This window comes from Drosophila ficusphila, unplaced genomic scaffold (assembly GCF_018152265.1).
Source record: "Drosophila ficusphila isolate 14025-0441.05 unplaced genomic scaffold, ASM1815226v1 contig_286, whole genome shotgun sequence".
NCBI lineage: Eukaryota > Metazoa > Arthropoda > Insecta > Diptera > Drosophilidae > Drosophila > Drosophila ficusphila.
This window is the reverse complement of record NW_025064189.1, coordinates 4,092,288-4,115,021: the sequence shown is the minus strand read 5'-3', so window position 1 is coordinate 4,115,021 and position 22,734 is coordinate 4,092,288. Positions and strand designations below refer to the sequence as shown.

General features: G+C 39.9%; 4 protein-coding genes across 13 annotated transcripts in view; 2 read left to right on the top strand and 2 right to left on the bottom strand.

Moving 5' to 3' along the window:
- LOC108089374 (adenylate cyclase type 5) overlaps window positions 1–10,334 on the top strand; it is a 43,312-nt gene extending 32,978 nt beyond the window's left edge. For all 4 annotated transcript variants that reach the window (XM_017187552.2, XM_017187551.2, XM_017187550.2 and 1 more), the window contains 8 exons: window positions 1,310–1,459; window positions 2,141–2,301; window positions 2,766–2,899; window positions 3,750–3,859; window positions 5,336–5,505; window positions 5,615–5,796; window positions 6,268–6,392; window positions 7,334–10,334. In XM_017187552.2, the coding sequence (XP_017043041.2) occupies window positions 1,310–1,459; window positions 2,141–2,301; window positions 2,766–2,899; window positions 3,750–3,859; window positions 5,336–5,505; window positions 5,615–5,796; window positions 6,268–6,392; window positions 7,334–8,551 (2,250 nt within the window). In that variant the 3' untranslated portion in view covers window positions 8,552–10,334. The remainder of the gene's footprint in view (window positions 1–1,309; window positions 1,460–2,140; window positions 2,302–2,765; window positions 2,900–3,749; window positions 3,860–5,335; window positions 5,506–5,614; window positions 5,797–6,267; window positions 6,393–7,333) is intronic.
- Window positions 10,329–13,865, bottom strand: LOC108089378 (protein scarlet). Its single transcript, XM_017187558.2, has 7 exons — window positions 13,455–13,865; window positions 13,249–13,298; window positions 13,015–13,151; window positions 11,468–12,433; window positions 10,809–11,050; window positions 10,648–10,748; window positions 10,329–10,586 (listed from the first exon to the last, which is right to left on the bottom strand). The coding sequence occupies exons 1-7, from the start codon at window positions 13,793–13,795 to the stop codon at window positions 10,411–10,413; spliced, it is 2,013 nt and encodes a 670-aa protein (XP_017043047.1). The 5' UTR covers window positions 13,796–13,865; the 3' UTR covers window positions 10,329–10,410.
- Window positions 13,866–15,217: 1,352 nt separating this feature from the next.
- The window catches only part of LOC108089375 (elongation factor-like GTPase 1), an 81,649-nt gene continuing 74,132 nt past the window's right edge, over window positions 15,218–22,734 (bottom strand). The window contains exons 5-6 of one of the 3 annotated variants that reach the window (XM_017187553.1): window positions 20,506–20,714; window positions 15,218–15,420 (exon numbers count right to left, since the gene is read on the bottom strand). In XM_017187553.1, the coding sequence (XP_017043042.1) occupies window positions 20,526–20,714 (189 nt within the window). In that variant the 3' untranslated portion in view covers window positions 15,218–15,420; window positions 20,506–20,525. Of the gene's footprint in view, window positions 15,421–20,132; window positions 20,451–20,505; window positions 20,715–22,734 lie in introns of those variants that run through there. The other 2 variants (XM_017187554.2, XM_017187555.1) reach the window with 2 other exon arrangements.
- On the top strand, window positions 15,955–20,038 carry LOC108089379 (proton-coupled folate transporter). Of its 5 annotated transcripts, none has more exons than XM_017187561.2 (6): window positions 15,955–16,472; window positions 16,645–16,797; window positions 17,541–18,317; window positions 18,693–19,031; window positions 19,387–19,715; window positions 19,777–20,038. In XM_017187561.2, exons 2-6 carry the CDS (start codon window positions 16,783–16,785, stop codon window positions 19,898–19,900), a joined length of 1,584 nt encoding a protein of 527 aa, XP_017043050.1. In that variant the 5' UTR covers window positions 15,955–16,472; window positions 16,645–16,782; the 3' UTR covers window positions 19,901–20,038. The 5 variants fall into 5 exon arrangements, with proteins under 5 accessions (XP_017043050.1, XP_017043049.1, XP_017043048.1 ...); XM_017187560.2 differs by having other exon boundaries at window positions 16,541–16,797; XM_017187562.2 differs by having other exon boundaries at window positions 16,014–16,032.

Here is a 22,734-nt window from a genome sequence, read left to right as displayed (position 1 = left end):
TTAATTATTATTCATTAAAATATTTCAAAGGGTTTGTGGAATATTTCGTAGTCGAATGGCAAACTTTTTATATTCCATGTTTCCATGTTTCTAAGAACTGGGTTTTCCTTTAATTTTAATAAATCCAATCAAAAATTGAAGTTTGATTTTAATTAACAATAAGTGTTGTATTTTAAAATTCTATTTATTTTGGTTTTAATAATTTTACTTTATAGCTTTTATTTTACAGTTCATTATGTAAAATAAATTTACATATTCAATTGCCTTAGAGGTTTATAAATTGTTGCAATTCCTTCAATTTTATTGCTTGTTTTACCATAAATATTTACCTTTATAAATACAAAACGTTATGAATATAAATCACCATTCGTCCTCCCGCTTCAATAAACGTTATCAACTGCAGGAATATTTGTCAAAAACATTTTCGTTGTCTACTTCTGCCAAAAAAGTTCTTTCCGCTCCCGCACACACTTGATTTCCCGTTGACTTAAATGCGACACACGCTGCGTATGCGCAACAAATGCGAAAATTTCGCTATCATAGAAAAGAGACTCGAGATGATTTCCATCCACAGAGTTTATGTACCGAAATAAAAATGAATCCCAACTGCCTGGAGGCCATTTTACCTCCGTTTTAGGGCATCCCAAACTCGACCAAGTCAAGTTATTCCAACTTGTTTTTTAGTCCTCATTTGCTGTGCATTTGTGTGAGCTCGTGGGGCAAAAGTTTCCGTCTAGAAATTCCAGGGGTTGAGCCAGCCTCTCTTAAGAGGAATAAAAATAAAATTTACGTTTTGTAGTCCAAACAAAATCGGGGGCGCGCTTGTTGCGTTCTACGATGTGTTGTGTTGTGCTGTGTTTTGTTGTTTGGGGCGCGTCAAAACAAAAGTTTTTCCATTAAAGTTCGACATTGGCCAAGAGCAGTGGCAGTGGCAAAGAGGGGAGAAGGAGAAGAGTCCTTTGGCCCCGAGGATCAAGCTCGTGTGATGAAGTGAGAGGCGGCTTTATGGGCAACTTGTTACCTGCCCCGTGGCACATTTTCCATTGCCCATGGCTTTTGTCTGTGGCAAGTCTCGAAGGGTCCCCGAGTTCCAGTTCCTTGACATTTCGTTGTCACTTTTGTGCTTGTTGCGGGCCGCATTTAATGGCACTTTAAGAGGCATTCGTATTCATTTTGGGCCGCGCTTAATGGACAATCTCGAATGGGGATGGGCGCCTTTTCGAGGGTCGTTAAAGTCCGCCCGCAGATCGTTAGGCCTGTCTAATGTGAGTTTCATGGCCGGACAGCTAATTAGTCATGCTCTCCATAGTTCCAGGAGTCGGCCCGCCAACTGGAGTTGCTCCAGAGGAAGCGCTTCTGGCTGGACGTCAGCGGAAATGCAAGTCTGAATGCCGAGCAGCTCGACGCCGAGATGTTTGCCCGCGAGGAACCCCGCTGTGATTTCTACCTGGCCTACAATGTGAGTGAGTGTGCAGACGAATAGGAGTTAATCACTTAAACCGACATGGCAAAAAAAGGTTTTTTTCGGTTAGGAAAACTCATTATTACACCTTCATGAGGAATATATAATTTAATCAAGTGGTAGCTACCATTAGAAATAAATTTAAGATATATAAACAATATTTTGAAATTTACACTTAAGGATTTTATATACATTTACAAACTAAAATGTTTAAACAGTAAAATATTGAAAAAATTTAAGCACTGTCAAATATTTAATAAATATGATAAAAAAAACTATGTGCGCATAAATTAATTAAACTGAAGAAGTCTAAGTTACTTAAATTTTTTTTTTAAATAAACATTGTTTTTATGAAATGTTTTTAGAATTTTAGAAGCACTATTATCTTCAATTCAATAAGAAGAATTTCGGTAAAATGTAATTGTAACTTGCACTCGTACATGATTTCAAATGTAAATATTTACATGACATTATTAGATTATTTACATTACATTACATAAAGTCAAAATGCTAGACATTATATTACGTCTTGCAAGCCATAAGGATTTTAAAATTATGTCTAGCTGTCAACACTTAACCGCACATGCAGCTTTCTTGGCAAATGAAAACCGCAATTGTTCTCTGAGTGGGCCGACCTCGAATATATAATTCCCTGACTCGCTTTTCCTGTCCCCGCAGACGTTCCTGCTACTGACGCTGCTCTCGATGATGAGCTGTGCCACCTACCAGGTCCTGCGGATCCTGCTCAAGCTGCTGCTCCTGCTGCTGGCCTCCGGCAGCTACATGGCCTGCTCCTCCTTCCTGTACTCGCGCAGCAGGGAAATCAGCCAGGAGTTGGCGTAAGTACAAGTTGCAACATATAGAATGCAACAGCAACATGCCGCATTCCGCATTCAGCGAGGCAGCTGCGCTATCTCTGAATGAAAACGAATTATGGCGTAATGCAATTCCAGTTCGCTTCAGTGGGTTAAAGGGGAAACGAGGCGGGGGTTAAGGGTTAAGGGTGTTAAGGGGGTCACCCACTCGGGCTTTGCTGACTTGGCAGCAGCTGAATTGCATTTACGGCAGCCGCAAACTGCATTAAAATTGTATTTAGCACCCGCCCTGAATCCAGAATACAGAAACCAGAATCCAGTTGGATTCCATTTATCAACCCGACGCAGTAACAATTCTTCTTCCATTTCCGTATTACACTTTAATGGACCGGAATAACTTCGTCATTGTCGCCATTCCACCGGACGATTGCACCTTTTCTCACCTGGACAACAACGAAAACAACCTGGGAAAATGGCAAATGGAATAGGAATGAGGAGGCCCTGCTGCGCTACATAATTGATTCCATCTTCCTTTTTGCATTTATGCTGGCCCTGATCTTCCACAGCCACCAAACGGAGGCCACTTACCGCCTGGACTTCATTTGGAAGCTCCAAGCCACGGGTGAGTCAACTTTAATTACGGCCGGAGTGGCAAGTGGAAAACGGGAAAGTGAAAAGTGTGGAAATTAAGCGAAGCGCACAAAGTGAATGGCAGCCGAGTGAAAGTTCTAACTTGTAAAAAGTTTAAACGGTCAAAGTGAATGCTAAAATAGTTGCGAGAATAGTTTTCAACTAGGTTATATGCTAATTTATATTGGTTATGGTAAAAAGTTTGTAAATTCAATACAATTTCTAGCAACTGTTAAAATAATTATACGTAATTTTTACAAACGTAACATCATAACTTGAACTTAACGTAACGTAACGTAATTATAAAAGGGAAACCTTTATTTCGTTATATCTTCAAATATCAAGTATACGCACAGTTTAAAGCACTTTCCCACATTTGCAAATATATTTGGAAAACTACTCTTTTATCTAATAGAAACCTCTCAAATTATTGTGCTGATTAAAATTCGAGAGTTGGAAAGTTTGAGTAATTTTCCTCTGCTGATGACGTCGCATTTTCCGTTTGACACACTGTCAGTGGCTTAGGATGATTCCCTCCAAGGAAAAGCGACTGAGGGATTGGGAAAACTCGCAGCATATAAGCCACTTCATTAGTATTAGTGCACAATTGCACTACCACTCTCGCACAAACACACTCGAACATTTTCCCCAGATTTTCCTTTTTTCGGGTAATGGCAATGTGTTTTGAGTTTTGTGCTTTCTGTTTCGGCGCTTTTACTTTCCGCTTCGGTAAACTGATAAACTGATATTTCAATTTCACGCTTGCGTTTTTTTTTTACCCTCTTTTTGGGCTTCCGCTGATGTTTGTTTCGTTTTTGTATTTTTTTTGTGATTTTTTGCAGAGGAAAAGGAGGATATGGAGCACCTGCAGGCTTATAATCGTAAACTGCTCGAAAACATTTTGCCCGTTCACGTTGCCGAGCATTTTCTGAGCCGCGAAAAGCACCTTGACGTGAGTACAAAATAATAATTCAAACTACAAGTGCACAACCAAATACCATTTAATACAGAGGTGGTCAAAATAGGGAAATAAAGTGTGACAAGCAATAGGTTTTAAACTTTATTGATATTGGATTATAATATTAGATCATCAAAGTACGTAGTTTAAGGGATGTTACATTGAAGATTTAACGATTGCCAAAATTATTATTATAATAAAATATTAAAATTAAAATGGTTTGTAATTAGTTAATTTTTTCTTCTCTTAAAATCTCAACAATTTAACTCACATTAAATGCCAAAGCTCTGATTTTCTTAACAATCTTTCAAAAATAGTAAATTTGCACTAAAGTTAACCAGGCAACCACTGTGTGTACCATTTTCGGCCATATAGTGGCCATAAATCCATGAATCACGATGCACGCAGGCAAACTGCTCAACATATTAAAAAACTTTGTGGCTGTGAAATCTGCTCCAAATGCAGAGGAGCCAGAGGAAAAGGGACGGGCATTTAGTTGGTGGCGAAGGATTCAGATTGGGAAAAGGACCCACCTACATTGTAAAGTGGAAAAGGGAAGGGAAAATCTGTGATGTGACCACGTGTATGCGGCCTGAAAACATTTCACTGCACTTGCGGCAAGGTGGAAAGTCGGGGGTTTATACTATATATGTAGTTTGGAGGCGGGGAAGCAGCCGTGGCAGCCGCCCACATTAAATGCAAATTCAACAAGCTTAGCAGCCGCATTTGATGGCCAACGAGCAGCCACTTTGGCAGCGGGACAAAAGCCAATGAGCTCAACTTAAGCCCGGCCAACAGAAGCACACTGAGCAAATGTTGGATTAGCCAATTTCATTCTATTTTATTGGCTACATCCAGTAGTGATTCCACTGAATGATTGATTACTCAAAAGTATTTGAAGATCAAATATTTAAAGTAAAGTCATTTTATAAAATGACACTTATTCAAAGTGTAACGTTATAAAGCAGGTATTAGTATTAGCTTAAATAAAATGAAATTATCTAAGTCATCATAAAAAAAACAAAAGCCAATAAAGTTATGTGATAAATATTATGTATTTCTAGAAAAATTATACTAATTTCAAAGTTAATGTCCCATTTAAGCTTAGCCATAATTATACAAGAAAAACTTTCTAAAATTGTAAAGCAGTCAAATATGTTTATCAGAAGTTAAGCAATACAATAAAATAAATTTAAGAAATATTTCAACAAGTTTCTATGAACAAAGTTTAAGTGACATAATTTTTTTAAATGCTCATAGAGTTTTTTACATTAATCGAAATGGGGTTTACAATTTATTACAATGTTCCTAAGAGCAAGATTAAAGTGATATAATAGTATAAGGTCCTCTTAGGGTTTTCACATCTTGAATTCCATACGAAAGTGTCCCCTTCAGAGCACTCACCTTTAAACATATGCAAGCAACTCTGCAGGAGGAATATAATTGATTTTTCGATTGGAATTGTTACAGGATTTGTACCACGAGCAGTGCGACTCGGTGTGCATCCTGTTCGCCAGCATTCCGAACTTCTCCGAGTTCTACGTGGAACTGGAGGGCAACAACGAGGGCGTGGAGTGCCTGCGTCTGCTGAACGAGATTATCGCCGACTTCGACGAGCTGCTCAGCGAGGAGCGCTTCCGGTGAGTCCTCCATCTGCTCCACCTTACTTTTCCAGCTAAACGGGGTTCTAACCACTTTGCGGGCTGGTCCATTTCCGGCCACCATCTTTGCGCTTTCCATTTCCATCAGCTGCATTGAGAAAATCAAGAGCACGGGCGCCACTTACATGGCGGCTTCCGGGTTGACGGCGAACACCTGCGACCGGGTGAACTTCACCCACGTGACCGCCATGGCGGAGTACGCCCTCCAGCTGTTCGACAAGATCGAGGAGGTCAACATGCACTCCTTCAACAACTTTCGGATGCGGATAGGTGAGCCACTCAAACTTTGTCCTCCAGTCCTTTTGCTTCTCCAGTTGCAGAGAGAGAAATACTAGAGAAAGAAATTATTTTGAGAAGAGCTAAATTGGGAACTAACTTTACCCTATATTCATAGATAGTTAAATTTGTTTTTTTAATTGAAATTTAATTATTTTAGGTTGTAAATTCAGTGATATAGCCACTTTTATAATTGCTTTGTGTAAAACATTTTTTATTTTATTAAAAGACAGTTAATTTTACGTGGTTTTTCTTTGATAAAAATGTATCTAATATTACTTGTGTACATTTTAATATTTAAACAAGTTTGTTGATCTAAAACTAGATCATAAATGATAAATGATTTAGGGTTCATTTTGAACATATTATCACTCACTCATTGCCTAGTTAAGAGCTTATTTTCTTAGTGCAAAATTTCTCTTTCCAAGCTTAACTTTGTTTTATTGTCTGTATTTATATTTTCAGGTATAAACATTGGTCCTGTGGTGGCTGGCGTGATTGGAGCCTGCAAGCCGCAATATGACATCTGGGGCAATGCCGTCAACGTGGCATCGCGAATGGACTCCACAGGTCTCGTGGATCACATCCAGGTGAGTCTTGATTAAATCATCCGCAAATTGCTGCCACTCAGTTGGGTTTAATGCCACCCACTTTTTCCAACAAATGTTCGCTTGTTGCGAAAAACAAGAAACTTATGTTGCGAAAGTTTATGGTTAGAGGTGACTGAATAGAGGCGGAGTTTCGCAGCCACGCCCACCTAATCAATGGCCACCTGGGCTGACCACATTACTGCGAAAGTTTTTAGTGTCAACGAAAGTTTTCTCGACCCAGACAGACAAAAAAAAAAAGGAACAAACATATGTAGGTACACAAAACGGAATAAAGATACTTAAGGTTTTAGAGTGGACTCACTTGTCAGAAGGATTCATAATTTATAAAGCAGAAAGTTGAGTTTTATTGTTTTTTTTCTGTAACGATGGGTTAACATTTTATACAGTAAGGTGAACCAACAATTTATTGAATACTTTTATTCAAATAAATTAGGTTTGAATGTTTATCCGAAATTTATTATAAAAATCCTTAGCCATTAATGATTCGTAATAAATTAATTATTATTTTTTAGCATTATAATACTATACTTTATTTAAAAGAAAAACATGAGCCACCCTAATAGGATGATGCGTGCGAGTACAGATACCGATAAAAATGCGCATTTGATTTTATTTGCCGTGCTTCGATGCTGTCAATAAAACGAAGCGAGGTCGGAAAAAAAGAATTCCGAAGGAAATAAATTATTAAGCAGGCTTTTGCTCGAGGGGATTGGGGTATACAGGGACTTAGGTATGGACCGATGGACCGGAGTACTAGGTGTTATCATGAAATATGTAGCCACGGATGAGCGGCTGAATAAATAAGAGCAGAGCCAGCTTTTTGTGCATTCAGTCAGCCATTGAACTTGTCAGCCGGAATTTATGTTATCGCTTTCCCTTTTTCCCTACACCCTTCCTTCTTTTTTTTGCCACCTGTACAGGTGACACAGGAGATGCAGCAGATTCTCGAGGGGCGTGGCTTTGAGCTCACCTGTAGAGGAAGTGTGGATGTGAAGGGAAAGGGTTCCATGATCACCTACTTCCTGAAGGGTAAAAAACCCATTGAAGCAAAGGAGGATCTGGCCAAGATTGAGATCGAACCTCCCAAGACTTTACCTTTAACCAAGGAACCGGAGAAGTTAACTGGTGAAACGGAGAAGCAGAAGGATCAGGCGAAGGAGGTTCACCTCGAGCAGGAGGATGATGACCTTTTGCCCTCCCCTGACATCGATATGAACTCCAATATGCAGAATCTGACGGCGCAGCGGAGGAAGTCCCTCTGCCGGCAGCACAACATATCCTCCTCCTTCGGAACCACGGTGAGCAGCTCCACGGGCATCACGCCCAGCATTTCCAACAGCTCCAGTGTGGTCACCATTGGCGCATTGCCCGCCATCCTGCGAAGTGGCAATCCCAATCCGAATCCCACGGATAGTTGCTCGGAGTGCGGGGGAGGCAGCAAATCCCTGGCCACGCCCACTGCTCCGCCAAGAACTCTGGTGGCGGATCTGAAAGATGAGATAGCCAGGGATGAGAAGAGCGGACTGAAGGACTCCATTGAGAATCTGGAGATCCTGCTGAAGAACAACATAAGTCTCTCCGATTTGAGCAACAAACAGCAGCAGAATCTGCGAGGTGAAGGCGGTAGTTCCACCACTACAACTCTCCGGAAAAGAGACACCATCGTGAGCTTCAATGTGACGGAGACGGTGACCACCACGGCCACCCCGTACTCCTCCTCCTCCGGCTCCTCGAACTCCTCGGCGCAGCCAAAAAAACGCCGTTCGGTGACCACCATTGCAGCCAGTTTCACCACAGCGACCACCACTCGATTGCTCTCCAATGAGAGCCAGAGTTCCACGCAGACGGCGCCGGGAACCCTGGAGAGTGGCGGTGGCTCCGTGGCCGGGCAATCCTCCACAGAGACCTCCTCGCAGGACTGGCAACCCCGGACAGCTTCGCTGGAACCCAATCGCAGTCCCATCAAGACCTCGCAGTCGATGAGTCCCATTGGCCAGCTGACCACGGAGGTGTTCGTTCTGCCCAACAGCCGGAGCATGGTGCTCATCAGCAGCTCCAATGGATCTGTTCCCGGTCTGGGATCGGGGGGGAGGGGGAGCAGCCCGCGGGCAGGACTCCTGCAGGATGTCAGCACGTAAGGGATGCCTAGGCAGCCGTGTAAATATGTACAATACGTAGCACTAAAGGCAAGGTTAAAGGTTATTGTAATGGTAATGGTAAGGGTAAGTGGTAATTGGTAAGTGGTTAGGGATACAAGGAAATAATATAGAATAGCAGATTGATTGGGCTTGCCAACATTCATTAAAGTCGAACTTCTTTGGTTGGAGATACAATTTATTGAGACTACAGAGAAACCCTTAAAAACAATAACAAAATAAAAATGATTCTTTAAAAGGTAAATACCAAAATTTAACCATTAATACGAATTTTAAAATATGCTTAAATACTTGCAGTTGAAAATGTTTAAAGAAAAAGGTCTTTTTTATACTCGAACAATTTAGAAATATTAATTAATTTGACTTATAAAAAAGCAAAATATATGAAAGGTTACAACATTTTTAATTAAAATAATTCTGTGAAATTTATTAAAATAAAAACCTCCGTTTTTTTATCAACATAATTTTATACTTTATAAATATTCCTTTTAAGAAATGTCCTGCTGCAGAAGTTCGACGGTACCCATAGCTTTTCCCAACATCCATGAGATCTCGCATTTACTGTAGCTTTACATGTTCCTCAGTTGGCGTTTCAGGGCACCGAAAACAAAGTAATTTCCATATCACACTCAAAACTAAAGTACGAAAGCAACGTCTTGCACTTCAACTGGGTACCAAAATAAATCATATTAGATCATTTAGGCATTCGATAGGTTGTAAGTTGAGTTGGAAGAATGTCCTGCGAAAGGAGTGTAGGTGTGTAAGGTTCCTATGTGTGTGTTTGCAGTAGAGTGTAAATTTAAACGGAATAAGTGTGCAAAGAAATCGAATTTAATGTTCATCATCTGAAAAACTAGCAAGTATTTACAAATTGTTAGGGAATGCAGTTGAACAACTAAGTTCTTAAAACGATTTTTAAGTTATCAAGAGCCATATAAATTGTATTTATGTTATACATATAGTGAGTTACCATTATTTAGATTATATTTTTAGCAGTTAATATTACCTTTTCCCAAAGAAAAGTCGTTACCAAAGATATCGATTGCATTCCTCTAACTAAATTTTTCATACCAGCTTATGGACTTTCTTAATGGAAAAATAAATAGGATATTTATCCTTTCCTGACTGTCCAAAGCTGGTTCTCTTTCCTAACTAAAACCAAAATCTGTCAATTGAAGAGCAACAAGAAAACTATTTTAAGTTGTTGCACTAACGATATTTACTAGCAAATAAGTTTAAATGAAAAATGGGTATCAAATACGAGTAACGTTGAGTGTTAAAACAGTATCGTTTATATGTAACGTTAAATGTGTTTCAATGTCTGTATGTCTCAATGTTGCTGAAAGCATCAACACTAAATATAAATAAAATATTAAAATAGGTGCAACATATGTTATGCAAACACGAAACGAAAAAACCAAAGAAAAACAAACAAAATTCTCGCTGTGATTTCTATGAAGAAGATGAAAAGATGCATAAATTATTTTATAACCTTTTGTTACTTAGTTTTAACTCGCAATTTTACGAACGCCTCTCGGCCACTTTGAATATGCCTACGAACTCTAATTTAATCGAATGTGAAGTATCCTATACAGTTTATATGTAAGCATACTATATGTATTGAACTCGATGTTGATTAGCTTTGGTGTTCAGTTTCCAGTTGATAAGGACAAAGATAAACCCACTCAATGTAAATGTTTCGTTGTGCAGTCAACCAGAAAAGTAATAAAACAAATGTGTTAATAAATGGCGCTATAAATTTGAATGGTCTAGTAATTATTTATTGGATGAATTCGTAGCTTGGTGGTAATTATATTTACAGCCCTCGGAATCGAGAGCTCTCACAGCTTTCTTGCCCGTCGCCAAAGACAGTAGTAACCCAATAAATGGAAGCCAAAATAGAGACCGACCATGGCCAGTAAATTCCTGTAGACGTTGCTCTCGTTGAAGCTGTATTTGTCCAGGACATCCTGACCCGTGTGGAAACAGGGCAAGTCGGCACTCTCCTGGAAGCAGGCTAATAAAATATAGAAATAAATATATTTATATACTTTATACATCATTTATTTCCCACTCACTTATATTCTGCACTCCTGACCACTGAGCAATGGTCATTGCCTCATTGGCATACAGCATCCAAGAAAGGAACTGCGTCCACCAAAATGCCACTGGTAAGGAGCTTTAAATGAAAAACCCTTTAATGAAATAATTATATTAAGGTAGCTTAAGTATAACTCACTTCACTTGTATAAAAATACCCGAGGTGATCATGAATATATAATCCAGTGGAACCAAGTAAGCCATGGCCAGTGGAACCGAATTGAAGGCTGTGGAAAAGAAGCAACCGCAGGCGGTGGCCACATTCATCACCAGCACCACGCACATGGCAGTCACTCCGAAGGCGTAGAACGTGGACCTCAGACCCGTCAGCCAATAGCAGATTATGACGAATATCAGGGGCTCTATTATCATTCCAGGAAGCTGTTAAAAGATGAATAATAAAATAAACGTGAGTTAAAAAAAGTAAAACAAATTTAGGAATGGCGCCAAATTATGTCACAAAATTTAAGGTCGAGTAATTAGCTGTTTGCAATGCAGATTATTCGCAGCCATATTCTGGTAACTTAAAATAGATTTAATGTTTAAATAAATAAGAGTAAAACTCTACGTGTAATATTTTGAAAACAATAAAATCAACAAAGTTTTAACCTATGGTAAAAATTTATAATAAATTTTTTATAAAATATAAAAACTAGTTTATCCAGGATAAGCAAATAAATTATTGTACAAAAAAATTATTTCTTATCGTAAACATATCTTGTAAAAAGAATATAAAACTTCTTACTTATATAGGATTATCTTATAATTAAAATGTTTATAAAACAATTTAATACTTACCAAAGCCAGAATATTCGCTGCATAATATTGCCAAGTGGAGTACAATCCGGATCGTGTTTCCCGCATGAAGAGGGGAAATCCCTGTGGAAAAAGGTTGAGCACGGAGTACATGGGATGGTAGGTGTTCTCCGAGATCATGATGAACAGGGCTCCCTGCACCGCCTGCACTCCAAGTTGCGAAGGTTCCGTCGTCCCGGCGAAACAGGCTCCAATGATGAATGCCATGGCGATCTTCTGGATGAACCGCATCCACTGGATTGTGGGATCCCTCAGAAGGGTAAGCGATGCCCTCAACCAAACCACGTAGAACCTCTTGTACCAGACCACACCTCTAAAGGATTCCACCTCCGTGTCGAAGGGGAAGTTGCCCGACTGGGCCATGTGGATCTCTAAATTAACCAGCATATCCCGCTGTTTGGCCGCCGAACTCACAGCAAACTGATCACACAGATGTTGCGCCGATCTCTGGGAGGCCTGTTCATAACCAGGATCTGTGGCTAGGACTCCTATAAGGAAATCCGCCGGATTGTAGGCCTCCGGGCAGAAGTATCCGTGATTGGCAAAGAAGCTAAGAGCATGCTGTGGAGATCCCGTGAAGGCAACTCTTCCATCGGCCAGCAACATTACATTGTTGAAATTGTCGAAGAGCTGCGAACTCGGCTGGTGGATGGTGCACAAAATAGTGGTTCCTTTTTGGGCCAACTCATACAACGTGGCCACCAGCTGCTGGGCACTGAAGGAGTCCAGTCCCGTGGTGGGTTCATCGCAGAACAGGATCACCGGATTGTTGAGCAGCTCCACGGCGAAGGCCAATCGCTTGCGTTCTCCCCCCGAAAGAACCTTCTTGTCGTCGCCGCTGCCAATCCGCGTTTGAGCCGCCGAAAGGAGTCCTGTCCGCTCCAGCAGATCGTTGATGATCAGGCGACGCTCCTCCTTGGAAACACGACGATCCAGGCGAAGATGGGCCTGAAAAAGGTAAGAAAAACATAACATATTATAAATAAATCGGTTCGATAAATAGTAAATACTTTCGCCTCTCAGGTTTCAGAGTAGTTAAATACTTTTTAAAAGTAAAAATCTGTGCTACTTCTTAATCATTTTAAAACGAACAAAATATTTAAAATAATTAAATCAAATTTTGTTTTAATAATGTATTATTTTTTAATCGGAGCTCAATCAATCATCAATCAAGGGCACTTTCAGTATTCACCTTTTAATATACCATATATTAAATTAGCTTTAAGCTGTCCAAAACGTAATTCCTTAACATTTAACCTTAATGCATCAACCCTTTTAAAGTTGGTTTGGTTCAGAGTTTATAAACTTTGTAGTTTAACTTTCAATTTTCCACATTTAAAGAAAATTATTCTCTTTAAGTTCCTAGGTGTGGATTTCTTTTTTTTTTAGATATGCTTGCAGACAGCTTAAATTTCCGTCTTAAGCATTTTAAAAGATAATTCAACCGTGCAACTGCTGCTCGTTAAAGTTTCCCCCTCCCCCACAGATTAAAAGAGAGAATTCTAGGTGCTTTCCCACCAAGAGCTCACCATAAAGTTGAGGTGCTCGAGCACGGTGAGCGATCCGAGGAAAAGGTCATCCTGGTAGACGTAGCCGCTGATGCGGTGCATGAAGGGTCCGATGCGCCGGCCGTTTATCAGAATGTCGCCTTGAACCACAGTGCCGGCTGCAGCGCAGATCCCAAGGTAAATGGAGCGCCGGAGATAATGGGGATCAGTCTAATCTGATAATCTTATCGGGAACTACTCGGCGGTACAACTTACCCGGCTGTCGAAAGGCGAGCGTCGACATCAGCGTTGTTTTCCCAGAGCCACTGTGAATGGGGAGATGAAGTTTTACGATTTGGAATCTCTACTTATCTCTACTTTAAGTGTCACAAACTAGACATCTTGACACAGTTAGCACATTTTTGGTCATCGTGCTCGAGTGCACCTGATCTCTGGCCATATCGATTTCTGCAGCCGCTTACCTCGAGCCCATTAAAGCCATCAGAGTGCCCGGTTGAATGGCCCCCGTGGAGTTGTTGATGATCCGCTTCATTCGCTGACCAGATCCCCCCACATTGGTATAAACGCAGAGATCCCTCCAAACCAGAGTGGCTCCCTGCTCCGTGGGCGACCACTTGCTGTAGCTCCTGAGGGGCAGACTCCGCTCCGAGCTGTTCCTTTTCGAGAGTTTGGGAGTGCTGTCCAAACTGGGCACCTCGATGGTCGTGCCCACGGGCACCATTTGCAGTTCGTGCTGCTCCGCGACCGGTGGCTCTGGCGCCTCCACATCGATCAGCCTGACATTGCCATCTGAGTCTGACATTATATCTCTGTTTTTTCACTCGGATCCCACGGCTGGGGACTCTGCTCTATTCTCTGAACCGAAGCGTGCCACAGCTGGGCACCAACTAACCACCTTAACGCGGCTGAGAAGTTGTCACAGCCAAGCTGACAATAAGATAGACAGATACAGTAAGTATTGGATGGCATGCACTTGGGATTTGCATATATTATAAATACAATATTTTTAGTTACAAATATATACAAAAAGGGTTTGCTTAAAAATAAAATTTATTGAGCTCCAAAGGGAACATTTGATTATACAGTTTATACTTCCAAAAAGGATTGTTAAAAATGTATGATAACAAAATAATAAAAATAACCATTTTAAAAGCTTTCAAAGGAAACATTTGTTAATATACTTATAAGTTCAAATTGTGAAAAAAGTGGTTTAAATTTTAAACAGAAGCGAAACAACATTATACCAATTTAAATCAGAGGGATTTTTAGAACTAATTATTCATATATTGAATTCTATTTCTATTTCCAGGTTCTCCCAACCAATGACTACTGTGGTGCTCAGCACACAGCAATGCAAATAAGGCAAACTTGGCAGTTGGGGTCCACAATCTTTAGGGTGGCCCTGGCAGCGGCACTCGATCGTCTTGCAGTTTACCGACCGCTCGGGAAGCAGCGGACTTAGTCGACGGCTCCGGTTACCATTGCCAGCGGAAAACGGAGTCCAGACCAGCCCACCAACCCACCAATCCAGCGGGAAGCCCTGCATAGTCAGAGTCATCCAAGCATTTTCCAAGCCAGCGGGAAAAGCGCCACTGCCGCGGGAAAGCCATCAACCAACGAGCAACAACCAGATGGGAGCCAATCCTCGTCTCTGTTTTGCTAACCGTTTTCGCACAAAGGGAACCGACAAATTGATTCAGAAATAAATGTCTGGTAATTCTTACACAATACGTGTACATATGTTTATAAACCATGTTTTTTATTAATGCCTACTGAATTTAATTTAAGGAACTCAGTTATTCAAGGATATATAGAATAATAAGGTAATTGTATAAGCACAATGTATTATTTAAGAAGGAATTATTAAATAATAGGGTAATTGTATGAGCACAAAAATATGTAATAAATAAATAATATTATTTATATATCAGGTTTTTTATTTTTTTTTTGGGATTTGGAAGTACCAGGCGAACATAAATCTATAGAAGGATGCTAATCTTCGAATTTCTTACTTGGTCACAAGACACAATTTTTGGGCCAAACATATTTTGAAGTACCAGGCGAACAGAATGCAATAGAAAGTGGCTGCTCTTAAAATTTCGCAACTGCCCCCAAAAGTATGCTTCAAATTTTAGTGGCAATATTTTTCACTAGCTATTAAAAAATTTCCAAATGCCCCCAAAAGTATGCTTCAAATTTTAGTGAAAATGTAAAAGTCTAAAAATTGTATTTTACATTTTTATTTTACATATGTAGGTTTCTACTGTAAATTATTATATGGGAATCTAGTCAATTAACTATTTTTAAATTTAGAATCCAACGCTGTGTCCATGTTCGCAGCCTCGGCTGATGCCATGTGGATTTCCCGGATGATTTTAGGGACCAGTTCACGGTGGCCTTTCGTCTGCTCTTATCCACAACCATTACCTAAAATAAGGTTAAAATAAAGAATAAATTAATTATCATTTACTAATTTTTTTTTAAATTTCTTTGATGCAACCCCTTTCATAATTTTCAGAAATTGGGTTTGGTAAAAATGTTCCAAAATTCCCTAATTGCAAGTCCATAACTTTTCAAATATAAATCACATGTTTTAAACATAAAGACATTAATTATCTAGTTATCTATTTATTTTATTTTTACACAATTTTACACAAACAAATTAAAAAAAAAAATATTTGTTAAAAAATATATTGTTATACAAATATAAAATATTTGTCATTCCTCCGCATAATTTTTGCGCTTTTTTTAGAAAACTGGCTTAATGTCTGCAAAAGAGAAAATTAAAGGGTAGTTATAAATGGAAAAGGAAAATCCCACTGTATACTCAAATAAATAAAGAGAAACTAATCAGAATTACTGTTTGACTTTAATCAAAACCGCTCAATATCAGCTTTCCGGCTGATAAGCCGTTTTTTAATAGGGCAAAACTGTTTTCAGGGCTCTCAGTCGCCGGCGAGTTATACAGCGGATAAGTCGCATCCGAGCGGTTCGAAATATTATCTGTGTAACTCAATATTAGTGGAAAACAAGTGCAGCGTAATGATTTGAAATTCAATTCCCAAACAAAGGGCAACGGCAGCAGGTTCTACAGCCAAAATGTTGATTACTGCGCGCAGTGAATCAGATTACCTATTGTAAACATTGCAAATTTATCGACGGCTGACTACAGTTATCGCTCCAAATGGCAGGCGGTGTTGTAAATCCAAACTTAATTGCTCTATAATTAAATTTCACAACGCGCTATCGTCAGTTATCTGTCTTTCATCTTGAAAGTGAGAGTTACGTGCGGTTCGATAAGAATGATTGGAAAATCCGGAAAAAATTCGCAATACCACAATTAAAATAGTTGAAAGCACGTGTAGCTAATTAGTCAGGTTGATAAAAAAAAAAAAAAAATATACATATCCGCTTAATAGAAACGAAAAATATTTTTTTTGTTTAATTAACTTGGAAACGCCACTGCTGGATTTGTTCTGGTAAATTATCTTGTCTTAAAATATACAGAAAAGCAATTTTGCAAAAACCATTATATCCCACACTTAAGGTTAAAAGTGTAATCTTTAGGCAAATTTGCATAACAATCGTATATTAAATAAACGAATCGCTATGCAAACATTGTACAAAATAATCAATTGATAAGCTGCACAGGACCGTTACATTTTGAATTTCGAAAGCTATGCGGTAAAAACCGCGCGAGAGCATAAAAGCTTCGAAACCAACCCCTCCAATTAAGCAAAACAACACTATTTATCCACGCGGGAGAGCGACTGAGTGCGCAGAGTAAAAATGAGCGCCGCAGAGGTGAGTATTTTGTTCGATTCTCCTACCGCTAAATAGTTTGTTTTTATTTGAGTCGCGGTAAATTTAACAAACACGAAGTGAGCAAGCTAAATTAAAAAAAAAAAACTATAAAGCAATCAGTTCTAATTTATCGCAATTAAATAAATCACGTAAATTCGACCAGCGCGATTCGCTGAATGATTACGTATTTCGCGACGATGCCAAACAAAAAAACGTTGAGCAAAATGAGCGGATCTTAAAAGAAAACAAGGCAGACATGCCGAGTGACCTTGAATATTTTGTTTGTTGTGCATAGTTGCCGGTATTGATTTTAGTCTCGGTGTCTCTTGGTTCTCAAGAATGGAAATAAATACGTAAATAATTCATTCCTAAAATGTAACAAGAGAAGTTGCTTATCACGTTGTTTACTCGCTAATAAATGTGCCAACATGTGGTGATAAAAAAAATTGGAATGGTGACTTGTAAATATCCTTTTTTTTTAATAATTAAAAAAAAAAAATAAAGAATTAAATGAATACAAATACTAATATAATAATAAGCTTCGCAGTAAATTCCAACCGCCTATATTATTTTACACAACTGAGCAATTGAAATGAAAAATCTAAAATACCCGTGGCAGTGTACCTATTGGTCTAAAACTTGTTTCAGAAATTCGAATCAGGCATTCTCTCTCAAAACCTGTGGCATTGCCAGCTTGAAGAAATTCGGAGTACAAAGATCCCAAACGCATTGCATTCTTTCAGGCTCTCTCCGAAACAGCGGCAGAAAGACGAAACAGTCGGACTAGCGAAAACAGTGCTGATGGCAATGTTTTGGAACAGCGGGACGAAGGGGCGGGACGCACCGTTTGCCAGTGGGCGTGGCACGTGGTCAAGTCGATATCCGTGGAGCCCACTATGTTCCTGTACATGTTCGCCTTCATGATCACCTCGGTGGTGGAGCAGAACTTCTTCCTGTACAAGTCCTGTCGGGTGAACAACAACTTCACGGAGGAGATCTGCCGGAATCTCAACAAGCCGGAGAACAAGGAGTTCAAGGACCAGTCGCTGTTGACCAACGCCTGGTTCCTCCAGTGGGAGAACATATCAGCGCACATATTCCCAATTATTTTGGCCCTGTTTTTGGGATCCTTTTCCGATCGTCGTGGCCGAAAGTTGCCACTGCTGATGGGACTGGTGGGCAAGTTCGTCTACTCCTCGATGGTGGTGGTCAATGCCAGGATGCCCACGTGGCCGGTGCAGAACATCATCTACTCTGCCACTCTGCCATCGGCTTTGACCGGTGCGGATGTGGCCATTTTTGCCTCCTGCTTCGCCTACATCTCGGATATTTCCACGCTGCAGCAGCGAACCATCCGGGTGACCATCCTGGACGTCGTCTACCTCAGTGCCATGCCCCTGGGCGTGGCCTTGGGCTCCCACCTCTTCTATAATGTCTTCGATCAGTCCTACGCGGACATGTTCACCGTTAACGCCTCCCTGATCGCCCTGGCCATCATCTACAGCCTGTGCGCCCTCAAGGTGAGTTTCGAAGGGTTCTAGGTCCTGTTCCTAAAAGGCTTTGAAAATCTTTTGGGTGTACAATACTACTTATACTTACAATATTTCTTAATATGTTTAAGATAGAAAAAAAATTTTATTTAACTTATAACTATTACAGAAATTATGACTCAAAGTCAAAGTAAATTTTGAAAAACAAAACCAGTCAAACGAATCCAGTAAAAACTTTTAAGACAATTTCTACTTGGCAAAAAGTATTGCCCGTTAAACGAATTCTCCTGATTTTTTTTAACAGAATAGAGTAATATATTTCATTTATAATTTTCATAATTAATGTGTATAGTCACATATATTAACAAGTGGCTAATCCCCTAATATTCCCAATCAAACTTTCAGTGGCAAACGACTCCGAAGCAGCGTTCGCTGAGGGAACTCGGGTGCTGTGGATTCTGGGGCGACTTCTTCGACAAGCAGCACGTGAAGGACTCGCTGGCGGTGCTAGTAAAGTCCCGGAAGGGACACCGGCGCAGCTTCCTCATTATCCTGCTGGTCAGCATGGCCCTCTACACCTTCCAGCGGGACGAGGGGCAGTACCTGTACATGTACACCTTAGACAAGTTCGACTGGGATGTGAGTGCGTACAGCAACTTCAAAACCTTCAAGTCGTCGGCCTACGTGATTGCCATGCTGTTGGCTGTGCCCCTAATGAATAAGGTCCTAGGATGGAGGGATACAGTAAGTACTAACCTACAACTGTTCCGCAAAAATTCCCGAAGAGTTCGCGTTTTATTTTAAATTTAAAATAAAATTTTTAAAAAAATTAAATTTAATTTTTCGGACAGATAAGACCTTACTAAACCAAACATGCATACTTAAAGGTTTCTAAAATCCAATTTTAACTTCAAAATACTATTTCAAAAGCTAAACATCATGCCGCATTAACATTTTCATCCAGCCAGATAAATCGATATGATTTTGAGTTGAATCTTTAACTTAAAACTTCAATGACTCGAAAAGAAATGACATAATCCTCTATAAGTGGTTCTATTTTTGTGGCCCTCTCATAATTTAAATTCCCAATTTATTGCAGACCATCATCTTTATTGGCACTTGGGCCCATTCAATAGCCCGATTGTTTTTCTATTTCGCCACCAATACGGATCTACTTTACGCGGGAGCCGTGGTCTGCAGTTTGGGGCCAATTGTGGGGCCCATGATCCGGGCCATGACCTCGAAAATTGTGCCCACATCGGAGAGGGGAAAGGTTTTTGCCCTGCTCTCGGTTTGCGATAATGCAGTTCCCTTTATCAGTGGAGTTTGCTATTCGCAACTTTATCGGGCCACCAAAAGTAATAATTACGGAGGAAACGTCTTTATGCTAACTATTGCCACCCAGATGGCCGTCTTTGTAATGATACTGTATGTGATCGGTATATATCTATATATATTTTTATTTATTTAATTTTCATTTTTATGCCAGTTGTATTCACGTGGTTTTGGGCAAGAACTCACTTGCCGTTCCGGAAGTTCCCGAGAATGAGAGCGGCCTTATTGGCCAAAAGGAGCCTGTTCCCCAGTTAAAGGCAACCGCTGACCAAAATTAAACAATACAATTCACATTTTATGATTCCTATACAAAAAGACATAAGGCATAAATGGCAGCTGCTGCATAGGAGATTTAAAATCCCATCAAAACAAGATTTTCTAATAAAAACAGAGATATTTTTATACCTTTCAGTAAATCAACTATTGTCTAATTTTTAAACATTCTGCATTGAACATTTGGCTAGTAAGTATTAAAGCCATTTTAAATCATTAATAATTTTATGTCTTGCAAATATTTAGAAATTGTTGATGTGACAATTAAAAAATATAATGTAATAAAATATAAATTTTCATAAATCATTTAATTTTATATATTTTCGTATTGTTGACTTTTGAATCTGTACATTAATTTTACACCTTTTTACTTGCCACATGTAAAAACTAAAAAGTAAATTTACTAGTAATCCTACACTAGATTAAACAAAAGATATCTTGAAAGATGTTAGGATAAAATTACAAAAAATTAATTAAAATCAAGCGAAAATTCTTTAGTTTGTCACTGTGCATTTTTAGGTAACTATCCATCATCTTAACCACCATACTTTTCATCTACAATAATTCTGTTTTAAATCCTTAAGTACATAAAAAGAAGTAAAAATCTTACCCGAATGAATCGCCAGAGAATCACTTGTTCTTGGAGAGGGTGCGCTGCTTCTCGGCGTGCTCCACCACCTGCTCGTCCACGAAGAGTCCCTTCCTTCGGCGGACACTGTCCATGTAGACCTTGGCCCGGTTGGCGGAGTCGGCCTTCTCGCCGAAGTGCATCAGCTCCTCCTCGGTTGTGGGCAGCCAGAAGGGATCGATATCAATCACCTGTAAGCAGTGAGCAATGAGCAGACGCAGGGTGTAAATTCCACGAAATCATTTGGGCACTTGAGACAGGACAAAGAATCGAAGGCGTCGCTGTGTCTATGCGCCTGCGCCTCGCACTGGATTGAATTGGATTTGCTATGGGTTACAAACGAGTATATTTCGATGGGTTGGGTTTTCGGAATGGGTTTTTTCGGGCCTTTAAGGGCCAGGAGCCCTTTTGTCCCGTCGGCAGGGAAAGCGTGCATTTTCACATCTTCATTGTTTGTGTTCGAGAGGCTGCGACAAAGGACTCGAACGCTTAATGACTTTCAAAGGACGCAGGGACACGCATTGCGCGTTACGTGATACGCAGGATACGCAGTACCATTCCGGGGAACCGGAGAACGGGCCACTTCCTCAATGGCGTGAAGAGCGTTCCCCTGCGCTTGATTGATGATTGCCTCCTGCGAGGCGAACCACTTGAGAATCTCTGGTGTGAGATCTGCATTGTTTTGTTTTCCTTCTTCTTTTTTTTTTTATTTTCTTCCTGCAAGGACTCTCGAGTCTCAGCGGGCGGGTGTCGAGCGGTTCGCTGGAAAAACTCAGCTCTCCCACTCCAGAATTTCGGCTCTACTCCTTATGAATTCCCTCATCAATGAGCGAGCTTGCTCGAAAACTGATTGAGATGCTAAGGCGTTGGCCTTTAGTCAGCAAGAAACTTTTCTTGGCACAGTGAAAAAATCATAATAATTACAAAAAACAATATGTACCTAATATAATATTGAGAAGTTTTTGGTTCTTCAAAGAATTAACAGGATTTCACTGGGCTTAATAATATGGTAAATATTAATAGTTTGGGTGGTATAAACATAAGTACTTAAATTCCAGGACAACAAACTCTTTTATAAGTGTGGCAAATTAGATTAAATAACCGATTCTGTAATGTTTTTTTTTTTTTTTTTTTGCCAGTGCGTGTTCTGGGCCATCTGTTCGCACTACGCTAAACTGCGGGCCCTCGAACATCTCAGCAATCCCATGTAGATCATTATCGGGCACAAAGTTTCGCTTGTTTAACAACAGCCAACAACGCCAAGTGGCCAAGGGGATCGCGGGGATCGAGGGGAACAATGGGGGCACTAAAGGGAGCCAAGCAGTAGTCCTCGACAAGGTAAGGCAATCCCAGTTGGCAGCTCGCAGTTCGCAGTTCTCAGTTCGCAATCCCTGTCACAACAGAGAAGAAACGCAAAAGCGAGTCTGCCATCCTTTTGCAAATGGTTCTGCGCATGCGCAGCAGCATCCCATCTTTCCATCGGTCTCCTCCTTCTCGGTCCTCATTCTCATTCCCATTCCCATTCTCATCCCCATTCCCGAGATTCCCACTCCAAATCTCGGACAGAAAACGGAGGAGACCCTGTGGCAGCTAAAGTGCTCCAGAAGTGCGCAGAACTTGCGTCTGAGTCGGGCCAGACAAATGAGCAGCCAGCCACCAGCAGGCAGATAAGTACACTGCTAAAAAACTGGGGATTTTTCTTAAATATAAAGGATTCAAGGATAATCTGATAAGAATTTAGCAACATGCTACGAAAAATATTAATCTATGCTAAAAATTTAATTGGCTCTAGAATTAGATTGTTTTTTTTTTTTTCTAAATAATTTTATATGAATAAAAGCTTTAAAAGAATAACAATTAAAATACTTTTTTTCTATGGTTAAAACTAAAAAGAAATAAATTTCATATAAAATAGAGTAAGAAGAGCAGAGGCAAGAACTTATAAATGTGACTTCAGTATAACCAAACCTCTTAATTAATGAAATAAATTGGCTTTTTAAACATTCATATATTTCATAATTTATATTAAAGGGATCAAGGTAGATAATCAAGTACACATGAGCTTGGCATATATATATATATAGCCTTTTTGCCAGTGTCCTGCTGGAAAAAGAACCTCCAAATAAGGTGGATAACCATCCTCACTAATGCACCACCACGCTCCAGATTACAAGGCAAACCCAAGACTCTATTCCACCATAATCACCCACT